Raw genomic sequence first — 19079 nt, forward strand, 5'->3', positions numbered from 1 at the left:
ACATCCTCCTGGGAAATTAGATAGCTGTGCACATACTCCGGAAAGACTTGAGATGCCTCTGGGCTGACTTGGAGGCTTTAAGCAAGCAGCAGTGATTGCTAAGGCAGAGTTGCAACCTGCCTGGTTGAGTCTCAGGTCGTGCCTAACACACACGCAGAGCCCCTCTGCAAAGACCGGGAGATATTTTTGGTTCCAGGAGTTTAAGTAGTATCTGCCTAACTCTCAGCTGACCAATTAGCTAAAGGACAAAACAAACAAGCAAATAACTTCCTCTACCAAAGTAGCAAAACAACAATAACAAAAAAAGTAGCAACAACAAACCTTGGGCAAGGGTAGAACATGATTTTCAGTGCTGCCGTATCATAATATTCAATGTATCCAGGTTCCAATATAAAAATTATGAGATATGAAAAGAAACAAGAACATATAGCTCATATGCAGGAAAAAGATCTCAACTCAATAATCTAAACTTCTACCATAAGAAACTACAAAAAAGAAGAACTAATTCTAAAGTGAGCAAAGAAAGGAAATAAAAACAATTAGAGCAGAGAAAAATGAAAAAAAGAATGGGAAAACAAAAGAGGAAAGACAAGACCTCTGAAAAGATCAATAAAATGAATAAACTTTCAAGCAGACAAGAAAAAAGAGAAACCTAAACGACCAAAATCAGGAAAGGAAGTGGAGATGTTACTACCAATCTTATAGAAATAAAAAGAATTAAAAGGATATATTATAAGAAATTATATGCTAAAACATTAGATAATCTAGATGTAACAGTCAAACTCCAAGAAAGACACAAACTACCAAACCTGACTCAAGAAGAAATAAAAAAATGTAAATAGACGTATAGCAAGTAAAGAGACTGAGTTAGTAGTCAAAAACGTTTGATCACAGAGAAGCCCAGAATCAGACGGCTTCACAAGTCCATTCTATTAAAGGCACAAAGAAGAATGAATGTTAATCCTTCTCAAGCTCTCAGAGAAACAGAGAAGGAACATTTTCTAATCATTCTTTGATGCTGGTATTACTGTGATGCCAAATACACACAAGGACATCATAAGAAAACTACACCTAAATTCTTTACAATTATCAATATAAAAATTCTCGACAAATTACTAGCATACCACATCTAGCAGCATATTAAAAGATTTACACACCATGACCAAGTGAGATTTATTCCAGGAATGTAAGGTTGGATCAATTAATGTAATAAATCATATTATAATAATATAAGAAATAAAAGAAAAACTCATCTCAGTACATGCAGAAAAAGCATTTGACAAAACCCACAATCCATTCATGACACAACAACACTAAATAAACTAGAAATAGAAGGGGAATTCCTACAACTGATAAAGGGCATTTACAAATAACTCACAACGAGGTTAGGAGTGGCGGTGGGGAGGAGCTACCCCACGACCAAGGTAAGGAGCAGCGGCTGCGCTTTGCTGGAGCAGCCGTGAAGAGATACCCCACGTCCAAGGTAAGAGAAAACCAGTAAGATGGTAGGCACTGAGAGAGGGCATCAGAGGGCAGACAGACTGAAACCACAATCACAGACAACCAGCCAATCTGATCACAGGACCACAGCCTTGTCTAACTCAGAGAAACTAAGCCATGCCGTGTGGGGCCACCCAAGATAGACGGGTCATGGTGGGGAGGTCTGACAGAATGTGGTCCACTGGAGAAGGCAATGGCAAACCACTTCAGTGTTCTTGCCTTGAGAACCCTATGAACAGTATGAGAAGGCAAAAAGATAGGACACTGAAAGATGAACTCCCTAGGTCGGTAGGTGCCCAGTATGCTACTGGAGATCAGTGGAGAAATAACTCCAGAAAGAATGAAGGGATGGAGCCAAAGCAAAAACACACCTAGCTGTGGATGGGACTGGTGATAGAAGCAAGATTCAATGCTGTGAAGAGCAATATTGCATAGGAACCTGGAATGTTAGGTCCATGAATCAAGGCAAATTGGAAGTGGTCAAACAGGAGATGGCAAGAGTGAACATCGACATTCTAGGAATCAGTGAACTAAGATGGACTGGAATGGGTGAATTTAACTCAGAGGACCATTATATCTACTACTGTGGCCAGGAATCCCTTAGAAGAAATGGAGTAGCCATCATAGTCAACAAAAAAGTCCAAAATGCAGTACTTGGATACAATCTCAAAAATGACAGAATGATCTCTGTTCGTTTCCAAGGCAAACCATTCAATATCATAGTAATCCAAGTCTATGCCCCAACCAGTAACGCTGAAGAAGCTGAAGTTGAACAGTTCTATGAAGACCTACAAGACCTTCTAGAACTAACACCAAAAGAGACGTCCTTTTCATTATAGGGGACTGGAATGCAAAAGTAGGAAGTCAAGAAACACCTGGAGTAACAGGCAAATTTGGCTTTGGAGTACGGAATGAAGCAGGGGAAAGGCTAATAGAGTTCTGCCAAGAGAACGCACTGGTCATAGCAAACACTCTCTCCCAACAACACAAGAGAAGACTCTACACATGGACATCACCAGATGGTCAACACCAAAATCAGATTGATTATATTCTTTGCAGCCAAAGATGGAGAAGCTCTATACAGTCAGCAAAAACAAGACCTGGAGCTGACTGTGGCTCAGATCATGAACTCCTTATTGCCAAATTCAGACTGAAACTGAAGAAAGTGGAGAAAACCACTAGACCATTCAGGTATGACCTAAATCAAATCCCTTATGACTATACAGTGGAAATGAGAAACAGATTTAAGGGACTAGATCTAATGACAGAGTACCTGATGAACTATGGATGGAAGTTTGTGACACTGTACAGGAGACAGGAATCAAGACCATCCCCAAGAAAAAGAAATGCAAAGAAGCAAAACTGCTGTCTGAGGAGGCCTTACAAATAGCTGTGAAAAGAAGGGAAGTGAAAAGCAAAGGGGAACAGGAAACATATACCCATCTGAATGCAGAGTTCCAAAGAACAGCAAGGAGAGATAAGAAAGCCTTCCTCAGCGATCAATGCAAAGAAATAGAGGAAAACAGAAGAATGGGAAAGACTAGAGATCTTTTCAAGAAAATTAGAAAGGGAAATAGCAAGGGAACATTTCATGCAAAGATGGGCTTGATAAAGGACAGAAATGGTATGGACCTAACACAAGCAGACGATATTAAGAAGAGGTGGCAAGAATACACAGAAGAACATGTACAAAAAAGGTCTTCATGACCCAGATAATCATAATGGTGTGATCACTCACCTAGAGTCAGACATCCTGGAATGTGAAGTCAAGTGGGCCTTAGAAAGCATCACTATGAACAAAGCTAGTGGAGGTGATGGAATTCCAGTTGAACTATTTCAAATCCTGAAAGATGATGCTGTGAACGTGCTGCACTCAATATGCCAGCAAATTTGGAAAACTCAGCAGTGGCCACAGGACTGGAAAAGGTCAGTTTTCATTCCAATCCCAAAGAAAGGCAATCCCAAAGAATGCTCAAACTACCGCACAATTGCACTCATCTCACACGCTAGTAAAGTAATGCTCAAAATTCTCCAAGCCAGGCTTCAGCAATATGTGAACCGTGAACTTCCAGATGTTCAAGCTGGTTTTAGAAAAGGCAGAGGAACCAGAGATCAAATTGCCAACATCCACTGGATCATCAAAAAAGCAAGAGAGTTTCAGAAAAACATCTATTTCTGCTTTATTGACTATACCAAAGCCTTTGACTGTGTGGATCACAGTAAACTGTGGAAAATTCTGAAAGAGATGGGAATACAAGACCACCTGACCTGCCTCTTGAGAAACCTGTATGCAGGTCAGGAAGCAACAGTTAGAACTGGACATGGAACAATAGACTGGTTCCAAATAGGAAAAGGAGTATGTCAAGGCTGTATATTGTCACCCTACTTATTTAACTTATATGCAGAGTACATCATGAGAAATGCTGGGCTGGATGAAGCACAAGCTGGAATCACGATTGCTGGGAGAAATATCAATATCCTCAGATATGCAGAGGACACCCCCCTTATGGCAGAAAGTGAAGAAGAACTAAAGAGCCTCTTGATGAATGTGAAAGAGGAGAGTGAAAAAGTTGGCTTAAAGCTCAACATTCAGAAAACTAAGATCATGGCATCCAGTCCCATCACTTCATGGGAAATAGATGGGGAACAGTGGCTGACTATTTTTCTGGGCTCCAAAATCACTGCAGATGGTGATTGCAGTCATGAAATTAAGAGATGCTTACTCCTTGAAAGGAAAGTTATGACCAACCTAGATAGCATATTAAAAAGCAGAGACATTACAGTGCCAACAAAGTTCTGTCTGGTCAAGGCTATGGTTTTTCCAGTGGTATGTATGGATGTGAGAGTTGGACTATAAAGAAAGCTAAGCACAGAAACTGATGCTTTTGAACTGTGGTGTTGGAGAAGACTCTTGAGAGTCCCTTGGACTGCAAGGAGATCCAACCAGTCCATCCTGAAGGAGATCAGTCCTGGGTGTTCATTGGAAGGACTGATGTTGAAGCTGAAACTCGAATACTTTGGCTACCTGAGGTGAAGACCTGACTCATTGGAAAAGACCCTGATGCTGGGAAAGATTGAGGGCAGGGGGAGAAGGGGATGACAGAGGATGAGATGGTTGGATGGCATCACTGACTTGATGGACATGGGTTTGGGTGGACTCCAGGAATTGGTGATGGACAGGGAGGCCTGGCGTGCTGCAGTTCATGGGGTTGCAAAGAGTCAGACATGACTGAGTGACTGAACTGAACTGAATATCATATTTAATGTTGAATGAATGAAAGTTTTCTCCCTAAGAACAAGATAAAGAGGTACTGGGAGATCTCGTCAGTGCAATTAGGTAAGAAAAAGCAACAGCATTCAAATAAGAAAGGAAGAAATAAGTCTATCTCTATTTGCAGATGACATCATCTTATATGGAGAAAATCAAAGAATTCACACACAAAAAACCGTCAGAGTTAATAGACAAGTTCAGCAAAGTTGCAAGATACAAGATAAATATACAAAAATCAATGTGGTGTTCAGACTAGCAATGAACAATAAAAAATGCAATTATAAAGAATTTAATCTATAACAGCATTGAAAATAACACACTTAGACATAAATTTAACAAGACAGTACAAAACTTATACACTGACAGCTATAAAACATTGTTGAAGAAATTAAAGACAACTTGGAAAATAGATATCCTCTAATCTATTAACGACTAGAAGACTTAATATTGTTAAGATGACAATACTACCCAATTCGCTTTATAGATTCAGCGTGTTTCCTATCAAAATTTCAATCCCTGTCAACTTTAACTGCTTCTCTTGGAAAAATGGACAATCTGAACCTGAAATTTATATGGAAATCCAATGGCCCAGAATAGACAAAGCAATCTTGAAAAACAAGAACAAATTTGGGGGATTCACACTTTCTGGTTTCAAAACTTACAACTAAGCTACATTGATCAAAACACTGTGGTACTGACAGGGGGACAGACACACAGATCCATACAGCAGAATAGAGAGTCTGGAAATAAATCCACACATCTATGGTCAACTGATATTTGAGAAGACTGAGAAGAATATTGTGGGAAAAAAACAGTATTTTCAACAAATGGTTCTCGGATTAACTGGATTTGTGCATGTAACACATACAGTCTGGACCCCTATCTCATACCACATATGAAAATGAGCCTATAATAGGTCAAAGACCTAACATAACAGATAAAATTATACAACTCTTAGAAAGAAGTCTAGGTATAAATCTTTAAGACCTTGGATTAGGCAATGGTTTCTTAAACACGACACCAAAAGCACAAGCAACAGCAACAAAAATAGATAAAATTGGAATTTATCAGAATTTAAAACTCTGTGTATTAAAAGATACTATCAAGAAAATGAAGACAACTCACAGAATGGGAGAAATATTTGCAAATCATATATCTCATAAGCATCTAGTGTTCAGAATAATAAAGATCCCTTAGAACTCACATTTCTCAAAAAAAAAAAAAAAAAGAAGAAGATATACAAATGACCATTAGGCACATGAAAAGATTCTCAAGATCTCTAGTCATTAAGGAAATGCATATGAAAGTCACAATTGAAACCCTATGCACTGATGGTGTAAATATATAAGATGATGCAGCTGCTGTGGAAAAGTCTGTCAGTTTCTCAAAAAGCTGAACAGTGTCACACAAGTCCTGGCAATTCCACTCCTGGGTATATTCCCAAGAGAACTGAGGACATATATCCTTACCAAAACTTGTATACAAATAACATAAGTACCTTTCATAATTCCAAAACATGGAAACAACACAAATGTCCATTCATTAATGAATGAATAAACAAAATGTGGTATATCCAAACAACACAACTGTCAGCCATAAAATAATAAAGTACTGTTACATGCTACAACACAGATCAACCTTGAAAACATTATGCTAAGTGGAAGAAGCCATGCATGTAAGCCTCCTGAGTGTAGGATTCTGTTTATATTAAAAATCCAGAGAGGCAAATCCACAGACATAGTAAATTTTTGGATGTCATGGAATAGGGAAGTGGAAAATTGGGAAAGACCATGTTCCTTTTTGGGGTGATGGAAATATTCTGGAATTATAGAGAATGATAATGGTTTTACAACATCAAAAAGATACTAAAATTCACTGAATTATACACTTTTAAAGTTGTAACTTAATGTTACACAAATTTATGTAAAACATTTTTAAAAAGAAAGAAAATATTGAAGGGTAGCAAAATATCCCCCCAATATGCTTTTTGGCATAAGGATTCTTATGAGTTGATTATTCTGAAGAACAGCAGATGCAGGAGGAGCCCTGAGAACTGTAGACATTAAACTTTTGTAAGGTGTGTTTAGATTTACAAAGGAGATCCCACTTAAGGGTCTCTCCCTCTCTGTACCAGGAAGAGAAGGATGACTAAATCACAAGAGAACCTCTTATCAATGGAGAAGTCACTGACTTATACGTAAATAACACATTTCTAGAATAATTCTACTTATTTATTTTTGGCTGTGCTGGGTCTTTGTCGCTGCACGGGCTTTTCTCTAGCTGCGGCAAGCGTGGGCTCCTTTCCAGTTGCAGTGCGCAGGCTTCTCATTGCAGTGGCTTCTCTTGTTGCAGAGCACAGGTTTTAGGGCATGTGGGCTTCAGCATGCGACTCCCAGGCTCTCGAGCACAGGCGCAGCGGTTGTGATGCTCAGTTACTCTGCGGCATGTGAGACCTTCTTGGGTCAGGGATCAAACTCCTGTCTCCTGCACTGGCAGTCGGATTCTACACCTCTCAGCCATCAGGGAAGCCCTGTGTAACAAATCTTACCTCTGTTAACCCTGCTTTTCCTGGTAACCTCTCCATTACCTGGCCAGCCTATATTTTTCTTTCTTTTGTCTTTAGCTGAAGATGGTTACTTAAGCCAGTGGCTTAGACCACCTCAGGGAGTTACTCATTTTTTCCCCTTGGTATCTCCCATGTATACATGAGGCATACATGTTAACAAGTTTCTGTTTTTCTCTTGTTAATATGTGTTACTATAGGAGTCTCCACTAAGAACTTAGAAGGGTAGAGGGAAAGTTATTTTTCTTCCTCTAAAAGAGAAATATTATATTTCAGATTCACTCTACTCATTATTTCAACAGTCTAGGGGTAGACTACTCACCAGACCAAGAATTGTATCACTGACTGGAATTGCTTTATTTATCAGAATTGTACCTTACAATAACAATTGTGTTTTTTTTATAAGAATTGTATCATTAGGATTTAGGGCTGTGAAAGCAAAAAGGTTTTCAACCAGTTATCAAAACAAAATCAATCTGCACATATTCCTGATCAAATAAATGGGTCAAAAATTTAAGGAGAATCTAAGCTTGTCATTTTGTTCAAAGGGTAGATTAACTCAATAATTTATTCCCTCCATATTATTTATCCTAAGGTTTAAAAAGTTATTTTCTTTTTTAACATTCAACAAAATGTTTCACCTATAGATGTATAAAGATAAGCTGTTTTTAGGGGCAGAACTGTGGCCTCCTACAAAATGCACATACTTCTGAGTTGCAAGTACCTTCCTAGTTTGTCTGATGGGAACTGAGCAGGTCTGTTGTGCTCAAAACTAGGAATGAATAACCCTACTGATGAGCATGGCAGTATGCCAGTCCTGTTAAAGGCTTCTAGATCTAATTTGGGTTCTGTCATCTGAAAAATTTTAGAGTTGCACCTTTAAGCAGCATTTAAGGGAAATTTAAAACAAACTGAGGAAAGTAACCTTAGCTCTTGTCTCTTAATAAAAACTATAAAAGGCAGCAGAAGGGTCTTCACCCTGACATCTGCCCTTTCATGTGCTACTCAAAAACAAAGGCCTGCAGATTAATGGGGAAATTTGCAAACCCTCCCTCATGGCTTCTGAAGCACACATTTCAGCTCTCTTCTTTTTCTTGACTGTCCTTAGAAAAAAAGACTCAAATGTATTTTAAGGAATAGAAAAATGCAAGAGACATTTTATGAGAGAACTGGGGTGGATAGAAGCCAGAGAAACTCAGAATGATTAAAGTGAAAGCAAAGCAGAATTTTGATCGGGAAGAAGAGTTCTGCAGTAAATGGAGCAAATGGTAGTAAATTTTCATGTGACTAAGTGAGGGTCAACAATGAAAAAATAACTGCCTTCATATTACTGCCCAAAACTTTAAGGAAAATACACAAAAGGAAGAGAACTACACGTAACTCTGTCCTCCTAAAAGATTACTTTTGTTGTTCTAATTTCTCTTTCCACAGCTGCTGTGTACATTTTACGCTAAAGCCTACTGTCTTTGACTTTCTGGAGTTCCATTACTAACAGTGTAAAGTTTTCTGCTTCATAAACAAAAATATGGTGTTTGGGGGTTTAAAAGAAACAAGAAGTCCTGGTTTCTGAGTGATTCCCTGGGCCCAGCAAAAGGACCAAGTTTCCAGAGCCTTGAAGACAAGGGGTAACACCCCAAAATACGGACTCATTTTCCACTCTACCTTCATTGGCCGAGCAGCTGCCAAGAACAAAGGTCGCATCTCCCGATACCTGGCAAACAAATGCAGTATTGCCTCACGAATTGATTGCTTCTGTGAGGTGCCCACCAGGGTTTTTGGGGAGAAGCTTCGAGAACAAGTTGAGGAGCGGCTGTCCTTCTATGAGACTGGAGAGATTCCCCGAAGGAATCTGGATGTCATGAAGGAGGCAATGGTTCAGGAAGAGGAAGCGGCTGCTGAGATTACTAGGAAGCTCGAGAAACAGGAGAAGAAATGCTTGAAGAAGGAAAAGAAAAGGCTGGCTGCAATTGCCCTGGCTTCTTCAGAAAACAGCAGTGCCCCAGGGGAGTGTGAGGAGACAAGTGAAAGACCCAAAAAGAAGAAAAAGCAAAAGCCCCAGGAGGCTCTTCAGGAGAATGGAATGGAAGACCCATCTGTCTCTTTTTCCAAGAAAAATAAATATTTTTCCAAGGAAGAGCTAGTTAGTAGTGATCTTGAAGAGACAGCTGGTACTGGAGGTCTTCCCAAAAGGAAGAAATCTTTTCCCAAAAAGGAACCAGTTACTGACCCTGATGAGTCAGAAAACAAGAGGGTACCCAAGAAAAAGCAGAAATTTTCTTCCAAGGAGGAGCCAGTCAGCAGTGAACCTGAAGAGGCTGCTGCCAGCAAGAGCAGTGGCTCCAAGAAAAAGAAAAAGCTCTGAAAGCTATCCCAGGAAAGTTAGAATGGACATCTTCCTAGTGGGACATAACTTACAGAGGTATTCCCCATCCCATCCCCTAGAGCCCAACAAAAATAAAAACAAATTCAAGAAAAAAAAAAAAGAAATGAGAATGTTAACTTCAGTCTCCAGGATGCTGCCTGCCAATCAGATAACTTGGTGGCCTTGTGGCCCTGAAGAAGCAAAGAGTTGTTCTCTAAGTATCTGATGAATTCTTAACTGTGTATGGTTAAAATCTTCATCTTAGGGGAGGTGATGGTCAAGGAAGGTCTCCAGCTCAATACTGTTTTTAAAATACTTTTCCCTTGTTCCCCTTCAGGGATAACGGCCTCATTACTCAGCAAACTGCCCCATATAGAAACCTGGCAGCCAGTGTCTTGCTGAGTTTGTTCACAATAATCCCCAATTGAGTGGATTCTGCCTGGGACTTTTCTTTCCTATCTTACTCTCCACCTCTGGCTCCAAACCTTTTTCTTTTAACCTATGGTTGATCTGCCAGATATCAGCATTCTCACCACCTTCCCTCCACTCCCCTAACCTCTTCTTTGACTTTGCTATCACCATGACTGTTTTTTAACTAACCAGTTAAAAAACACTGAATGGGGGTGGGTAGTTGGGAAAGAGGTCCAAGAGGGAGGGCTACATATACATACAAAAAGCTGATTCCCTTTGTTGTACAGTAGAAGCTAACACAACATTGTAAAACAACTACACCCTAACTGAAAAAAACAACAAAAAAAACCCCAAATCAAAACACTGAACAGCCTTATCTTGCTGATAAGAGCAACACTACTAAAGTATAAACTACTTAGGACTGCGTATAAGATCTCTTTAATTTTACATAGAAGAGAATAGAAAAATGAGTTCTTTTAATTTGGTGATGATAATATAAATTATGAGATTTCTTGACAATATGCAGTATTAACAGATGTATAAGATGCGTTCTAAAGAATTTTTTTCTTTCTTTAGGGATTTTATTTACAGTTATTGAATCTCTCTCCCTCTAAACCCAACACTGTTTTTGTATTTAAGAATGGAGTGCAGTTGAGGGATGGAGTGGGAGTTTCGGGTTAGCAAAAGCAAAGTCTTATACAGAGAATGGATAAACAACAAAGTCCTACTGTACAGTATAGGGAACTATATTCAACATCCTGTGATAACCATAATGGAAAAGAGTATGAAAAAGAATATGTACATATATATGTGTAGCTGAATCACTTTGCTGTACAGCAGAAATTAACACAACATTGTAAATCAACTATACTTCAGAAAAATAAACAAAGAAAATAGAGAATGGAACGCAGCTGCCTAGGCCCAGAGTGCTACCTGCTGATGGTCGTAGCATCTATGTGGGCCACCAGACACACGCTTGGGGTCCCAGAGTAACAATTCCTTTCACCCTCAAAGAGCACTAGTTTGCACAATAAATTATATGGTTATCCTGGGCATGGTGGTGGTGGTTTAGTCGCTAAGTCGTGTCCAACTCTTGCAACCCCATGGACTACTGTAGCCTGCCAGGCTCCTCTGTCCATGGGATTCTCCAGGCAAAAATACTGGATTGGGCTGCCATTTCCTTCTCTAGGGGATCTTCCCAACCCATAGGTCAGTTTAAAAGATATGGGTAGTTTTCTATTAAGTATCTTTTACAAAAATTAAAATGGAACTTTATTTATAGATAAATACAAAAATGGCCCTCTTAAGCATTGTTTTATGCAAAGAAAGATTTTAAAAGGTAAACATCCAGATATAATAGGCAACCTTCTCATTGTTACCTTTTAGAAATCACTTCTTAAAATTAAGTTCTTTCAGACTTTGAACTCACCAAAGGCAGAGAGTATCAGTCCTTGAGTTTCCTGCTCTCTTACAGACACCAGGGGGTGGAGTGGGGTGACCAGAGGAAGTGGGTTTTGGAAACCAAGTCTGAGTACAGAATGTATTGATATTTTCCTATAGAAACTACCACTTAGGTTGTAGTTCAATTAATAATAATAGTATCGAAAACGAAAGTGTTATTTCACAATCGGGTCTAACTCTTTGCAACCCTGTAGACTACAGCCTGCCAGGCTCCTTTGTCCATGGGATTCTCCAGAGAAGAATACGGAGTGGGTTGCTATTTTCTACTCCAGGGGATACAGAAATGAGACCTATCTAAATTTCATAGGAAAGGTGGTGATAGTAGTTTCAAATTTAAAAAACAGTGAGAAGACTTCATAGGGTTTTAAAATAAAAGTTCAGGTACACAATAGGAAACAATTCAGTCTTTCTGCTAAGAATAAAAGTCTTCATTATTTATGACCATCAGGAAATGTGGGCAAGAGATGTGGTAAAAACATGGACAAAGATCAATGGTATTGCATGTTTTGAAATATTGAAATATCATTTCTGTAATTGTAGAAATTAAAAAAACTAATGTCTGAAGAAGTATAAATACTATTTTGAAATACTTAAAATAAAAAGCTAGGTCATAATCTTTAGTAAATATAAAGTCAATGGAATTTGCCTTTTGGTAAATATTGCATCTTGCTCCATTTCTTCAGCACGGATCAAGAAGTACAGCATCAGTAGCAAAATTCAGCGACAAGCTCCCTGCTCCATACACCGGGGAGCTGGCACAGTGCCTGCACCACTCTGGCCTCTGGGAGCTACGTACCAAGGGTGCGCTGGGGGGAACGCCTGCCGACCAGGTGGCGGGGGCTACTTTCGGCTGCCAGTTGGCTCCCCCAGTCAACTTCTTCTCTCCAGCATTCCACTGAAGATCTCCCCTAAAATCAACCGTGCAAAACACACACAATCAGAAAAGGATAGTATGTGGCTCCTTAAATGTTTATTTTTATTTGGGATCAAGAAGAAATAAACAGAATGGGATAAAACAAAGGGAAGAGTCTTACTACATTGTATTTAAGAGAGTTTAAGAACATTTGACAAAAAAATCAATTAGAGTTTTGATCTCAGTGATAACAGGAATTTCCTGTCACTGCTAATGGAAAAATGTGCCACAAAATTCAACTGAATTCATCACTGTTTACAAAAAGTTCCAAATAAGTATGTCATAAATACTGTGTATCCTTTGCTGAACTGAACATGAATCCATGATGGCACTCTCTGGATCTTAGTGGTTTCAACAGAAGGTTTCATACAATTTAATCATGACTACCACCTGCCTTCCGGCGATTGTAAGATTATATCTATTGTTAAATGCATCACAATTTCAGAGATGTTGAAATATGCATCTAAAAAAGGTGTACATTGTTTGTCATTTTTACTATTCTTCCTTAGAATTGACTCCATGAGACACTTTTTAAAATCAATGTTAGCTAGGAATATTACAATGAATCTAGAATTTAAAGCTATTAAAGTATCCAAATCACAATTTCCAAGTATTTCTAGATTATAATTTAGTGTGAATCTGGAGACTGAAACAGATTATTTCTTCTCATTGCAGAGTCAATAGTTTGGATGTTCCAGTAGAATAACAACAAAAACAAAAACTGAGAATGAAATAAAAACCAATTTAGAAGTTACCTAGCTTGAGAATGAGTTAATACTCCATTAAGTACAAGGTTTGAGAGTCTCAAACAAGTACAAATACACTGTCATAAGAAAACCAGACAGTTTCAAAAATACTTACTTTTTGGATGTGGTACCAGAAATTCCAAGATCTATAAATGGATAAGAGAAAAAAGAATTTAAATCTCTATACTCAGCTTAAATGATATGACATTTAAAAGATCAAAGAATCAGAGGTCTAAAAAAAGTCCATATTTTGCATACAAATGACTGCATTTAGTTTTACAGAGGAGAAGCCACTTTAGGAAACATATTCACAAGTCCAACATCTTCTTTCACTTCACGTTATTCTTAAGGACCAAACTTTCAAGTCAATTGGTGTTGAAATGAGTGAACTTAGGAGGCTTGAGACTGCTATCTTAGGAAGGCCTGCGTGGCTGGGAACTTGGCGAATATAACCTTCTGTGCTCAGTGGCTAGGTCATATCCCACTCTCTGAGACTCCATGAGATTTCCCAGGCAACAATACTGGAGTGGCTTGCCATTTCCTTCTCCAGGGGGTCTTCCTGACCCAGGGATGATTGGCTGGCAGTTTCTTTATCACCGAGCCACCTGGGAAGCCCAACTGTTCTTTACACTGAGATAATACTTCCCTAATGATAAGCGTGGCTCACTTGTCTGAACTGTACAATCAACTAGATTTATGCTGAAAATCTGCTTTCCTTTCAGGAGACTGGCTGGTATTTTGGTACGTTAGGCAGAGTGCCTACAGGATGAGAACCCAATAAAAACCTTGGCTGCCGAATCTCTATAAAGGGCTTTCCTGGGCAGAAAACTGTGTGTGTTGTTGCATGTTTGTGTGTTCTTCCCCTCTTGGGGAGGAGAGAGTATAAGGAAGTCCATGTGTGGATTCTTCTGGGCTTTTCCCTTGATGATCCAGCTGTAATCTTAGCTGTGAGTACAACACAGTGCTGACTCCCTTGGGTCCTTCTAGTGAATCTATGAATTATGTGAGTTGTCTTGGCAACTCCTGACCCAATGGGTTAAATCATTCTGCTCTAATCTCAATTAACTTACTACTACAGCAAATATTTATTGAGCCCCCATATGCCAGGCACAGTTCTAAGCACCTGAGATAAGCCAGTGACGCAAATAAAGATCCCAGTCCCAGAGGAATTTGCATCCTCTTGGGGTGAGATGCATGATAAAACAACAAAATAATAGAAGGTATATAATCTACTAGAGGCGATACAGCGAGCCTATGGAAAATGAATATGAAGAACAGGGTAAGAGAGAGCTGGTTGGTTAGGTTGAGAGTGAGGCTCAAGGAAGCCTCTTGGCGTGAAGCTTGTGCAAAGCTGCACAGAGATCTGGGGAAGAGCTTTCTAGGCGAGTCACCTGGTACCCTCTCTGGTGAATGGTAACTGTATGTTTAACATTTCCAGAAACTGCCAAATCACTTTTCATGGCAGCTGCTCAATGTTATCAATACATTCTCCTCAGCAATGTTAGAGGGTTTTAATTTTTCCTTGTCTTCTTCAAGACTAGTTATGATCTCTCTTTTTTATTACAGCCATCCTAATAGGTGTGAACTAGCTTCCTTGGTGGCTCAGCGGTAATCCGCCTGCAGTGTGGGGGACTTGGGTTCCATCCCTGGGTTGGGAAGATCCCCTGGAGAAGGAAATGGCAACCCACTCCAGTATTCTGGCCTGGAGAATTTCACAGACAGAGAAGCCTGGCGGGTTACAGTACATGGGGTCACAAAAGATTTGGACATGATATAGCAACTAAATGGCAAAAAATGGTTGTGAAGTGATATTTCACTGTGGTTTTGATAGGCATTTCACAGATGACTGACGTTGAGCCCCTTTTCATGTGTATATTGCCCATATGTATATATTCTTTGGAGAAATGTCTTCTTTAAATCATGGGAATGGGATACAAAAATATGTCTGCAGGAATACTGCATAGGAAAAAAGCTGTCTCAGGGATCTGCTAAACTTTTGATATAGCCTTCAGTGAAACAAAAGGTATCAGTGATGGTAAGCCCATTCACCTTAACAAAAGAATTAAATTCAGAGTTAAAACAAGGCCAGTCTTTGTAATAGCTCCCTCACCTCCTAGGATTCTCTCCTTCACTTACCCAGCTCCAGTCACTAATGTCTGTGGAACTCCTTGAATATGCCAGGCAATCATCTGTCCCAGTGCTTTTGCACTGGCCATCTCCTTTGCCCGCAAATGTTTTCCTTCAGATATCCATATAAATCATTCCTTTACCTTCAAATCTTTGCTCAAATTTTACCTTCTCAGTGAGGGCTACCCTGTAGCACTTACAAACCCTCTTTGACAGTCCTGTTTTTTCTTCATGGCACTTACAACCTAACATATTAGAGAATTTATTTATTTGAAAATATTTAATGTTGTCTCTGCCCTGCTAAGCACTGTAAGAACAGAAATTTCTATCTACTTTGTTCACTGATTTATCTCTAGAGCCTGGAAGACTGCCTGGTGCTCAATAAATATTTGTTCAATGAATAACTGAAACTAATTTGGATACTCAATTGGTAAATATGTTATTTCCAAATGAAATAAAAAATTAAGTAATTTATTTAAGATAATACACTTAGATTTCATTCTACATGCTCTCTAATTACACTTTTGGTAATTCAGATTAAAAATGGCCTTCATGTTGCTTGCGAGACGATGGCACAGGGACTGTGTATCTTCCAAGGAATTATATTGGGTAAAACACTAAGAATTTCTGTATACTCCTTGACATACTCACCTTAAGTGAATCCAGAAACAATACATACAAAAAAAAAAAAAGAGAGAGAGAAATTCACATATGATTCTGTTAAAGAAAACTATTCTATTACTCACTGCCTACTAAGCTGGCAAGAGATGAGTCAAGGTCACTCCCAAGGGCTTTGCTTGCCGCCATTGCAGGACTTGGTGGTACCAGCGAGATGGGTGCAGGCTGCCCCGTTGGTGCCATAGTTGGCATCAGAAGATCACCTAGACCATCAAACACTGGAAATCAAATAAAACAGGTTCAGAATAATTGCAAAAGGAATATGTAAAATCAAAGGGAAACTCTTTTGAAAAAGAATGAAACAAGTACATTTACAATCTTACCAAAGAAGGCATTTAATCCATACTTTTAATGACTATAACACAAAAAGAACATCTCTACACATGTCTACTCATAAAGTATGGAGAAACTAATGAACATGAAAGTGGAAAAAAAAACTGTGTAATGTTCAGGAAAGAGCACAGACTTGGCAATCAGAATTGGGCTCACTGTCAGCTGCCTGCCTCACTAGTGTGTGACTTTGAGAAAGTGACTGCCGGAGTTTTTATTACCTGTAAGTGGGAAGAGTACAACTAAAACATGGATTTGTTGTGAAGATTAAACTAGATGATATACGTCATGCCTTTACTATAACGCTCACTCAAAATAGGCATTCAATATGTGGTAGTTACAATGCTTACTTTTATAAAAATTCTTAAATGACAAAGAAAGACTGAATCTCCTAATTCCTATGAAATCAGTGCTGGAATAAAATCTGGTCTGATGATTAGCACCTATTAATAAATGCCTGAAAAACATAGTGTAGAAGTAAGAATTTTGATTTTTGTTTCTTTCATTGTAGTATTCACTTTTGGTTCTAACTTTAAGGGCATAGCTACAGTATATGCTATTTTCAGTATTAAGAATCATGCTATTATTGATGGTTCCTGATCAGCATGTAACAAATGACTATTTGTTTAGTTCCTGGAATACAGAAAGACTATTCAAAAATGCTGGCTCACAGGATTTGTTCTGCTGATAAACCAAAAACAAAAGTTTCATGGTTGCTAATTGTTTATATATATAAAAAAAACAATGCATATTTCCATACACACACCACTCTACAATAATTCTAAATTAAAAGAAGGACAGCATTCAACTCAGCACTGGCAATGGAAGCAACCAAATTGTCAGGCAGAGGATATAGTTAGGGTGTTTCTGAAACACAATTACCAAAAACTCACCAATTGGGAATTTGTAGTAGGGACCCAGCATGAGAAGAGGAGAATGGAAGAAAATACAAACAAAACGACAGCAGGATGAAAGGTTAAAGGCAGGCAAAGAATACTATTCGTGTCAACGTCATCAAACGAGGGCCAGGCAAACTTCAGAGAGTGTAAGCAACAGCAGTGGGAGTGTCTACACCCTGAGATGCTGCACAAAGATCTAGCACAAAGTATTTGTTTTCCCTTAACTTTCTCTAAACATGTGCACATAAGCTCATGAAAACAGATGGTGTGCATGTTAAGTTAAATTTCTGCTAAAAAATAAAAACAAAAACAGAAAGAGACTGCAGGTTATTCTTAAAGCCACCAAAATGTATGGAAAATATTTATTTAGGTTATAGAAGGAGAGGTTTATTGAACAGTTTTAAAACCAGGTCTTCATTCAATATTTGCTTATAAATTTCCTGATATCACACGAACCTGAGGTGGTGTATTTTAGAAACAGAACAAATAAAAAGAATGTTTGAAAAATCACTGCCTCACCTGAAGGATCAAAGGAGCTGCTGCTAGAAGTTGAAGGCGTTGTTCCAAAAGCTGCCTCAAAATTGGGCTGTAGCAGGTTATTCTGAGCTGGAGTCACTGGAGATGGAGAAGGAGCCATGAAAGAACCCCCAAATCCTGGGAAAAAATAGTTTCAGAAAAATATAAGCAGAAACAACTAAAGATAGGTAAAGGCCAATAAAACAGAGTCAGCAGAAGTAACAGAAGACCAAAAAGGTATTGAGTGCATATGGATGAGAAGGCAATGAAACCCAGGAAGTTACGCTTTTGGAATAGTTTTTCAAGTATCTCAAAATTTGACACGTAATAATGAGAGATTTAACTTAATTGGAAATCAGACAGTACACAAGACTTTATGTCCCTGCTAAGAGAACCTGCAGCAATCCAATCTACTGTTATGATGGAGTACATGGCCAAAGCTGAGATGGTTTCACTATGGCTAAACTTCAGATAGTTATTTTTGTATTTAAATTTTGTTTCTTCAAATCACAATACCAGGTACCTCGAAAATGCTTAGTTTACACATTGGCTCTGTATAATAATAAAATGCAAATCAGAAAAATATGCATGTATCCTGCCATCAACTCCTTAATGTATTTCTTATATGTTCCAGTCCCATTGTTGCCACTGACAAGTTTAGGCTCACCCAATACAATGCAAAGTGGCTTTCTGCCTCTAATTTGTAGCTCCTCCAACCTAGCCTTTATAGTGCAGGCAGAGTGATCTTTCTGAGTAGAAAATGCTGACGAAGTTACTTCTCTAACATCCTTCATGAGCTCCCCAGAACTTTCAGATTCATATAATGTGGCTTCCTTTATATAGCAAACAAGCGCATCCGTGTCTGGACCCCCTTCTCCCCTCCCTGCAAACTCAGTTGCAGTCATAACACATCACAATGAGTCAAATACCAGCTCTGGGAGGGTTTCTTTGCCTCCTACTGCCACCCACAGCTACCAGCCACAACGACCCTGCCCCTCCCACACCTGGTATACATGGGTGATGTGTCCTGCCTCTGTGCTCTCAGCACTGGTACATCGCCCCACCCTACCTGTATACCATACTTTATTTCCACCCCAAGTCCCCACCCTGGGGATGGCTTTTTGGTGTCAGGAACCATCTTTTTTCATCTTTTCCACGGATACTCAGTCAAATGTCTAAAACACTGAATTAACACTTATTGAATGAAGGGTACTTTTGAATTTAAAAGATGAGGAGAAAGCAAAGATCTCAAGTTAAGTGTTTCTCTTTTGAAGCCTGGAAGTAAATTACTGCTCTCAGTAA

The 19079-nt window shown here is 38.9% G+C and overlaps 1 protein-coding gene across 15 annotated transcripts in view; it reads right to left on the reverse strand.

The window, feature by feature from the left end:
- SNAP91 (synaptosome associated protein 91) overlaps positions 1-19079 on the reverse strand; it is a 160464-nt gene that overhangs the window by 10836 nt on the left and 130549 nt on the right. For 13 of the 15 annotated variants that reach the window (XM_043439491.1, XM_043439505.1, XM_043439503.1 and 10 more), the window contains 4 exons: positions 17781-17915; positions 16101-16250; positions 13343-13373; positions 12365-12476 (listed from right to left, as the gene is read on the reverse strand). In XM_043439491.1, coding sequence (XP_043295426.1) covers positions 12365-12476; positions 13343-13373; positions 16101-16250; positions 17781-17915 — 428 coding nt within the window. The remainder of the gene's footprint in view (positions 1-12364; positions 12477-13342; positions 13374-16100; positions 16251-17780; positions 17916-19079) is intronic. The other 2 variants (XM_043439498.1, XM_043439496.1) reach the window with 1 other exon arrangement.

This window comes from Cervus canadensis, chromosome 20 (assembly GCF_019320065.1).
Source record: "Cervus canadensis isolate Bull #8, Minnesota chromosome 20, ASM1932006v1, whole genome shotgun sequence".
In the NCBI taxonomy this organism is placed as follows: domain Eukaryota; kingdom Metazoa; phylum Chordata; class Mammalia; order Artiodactyla; family Cervidae; genus Cervus; species Cervus canadensis.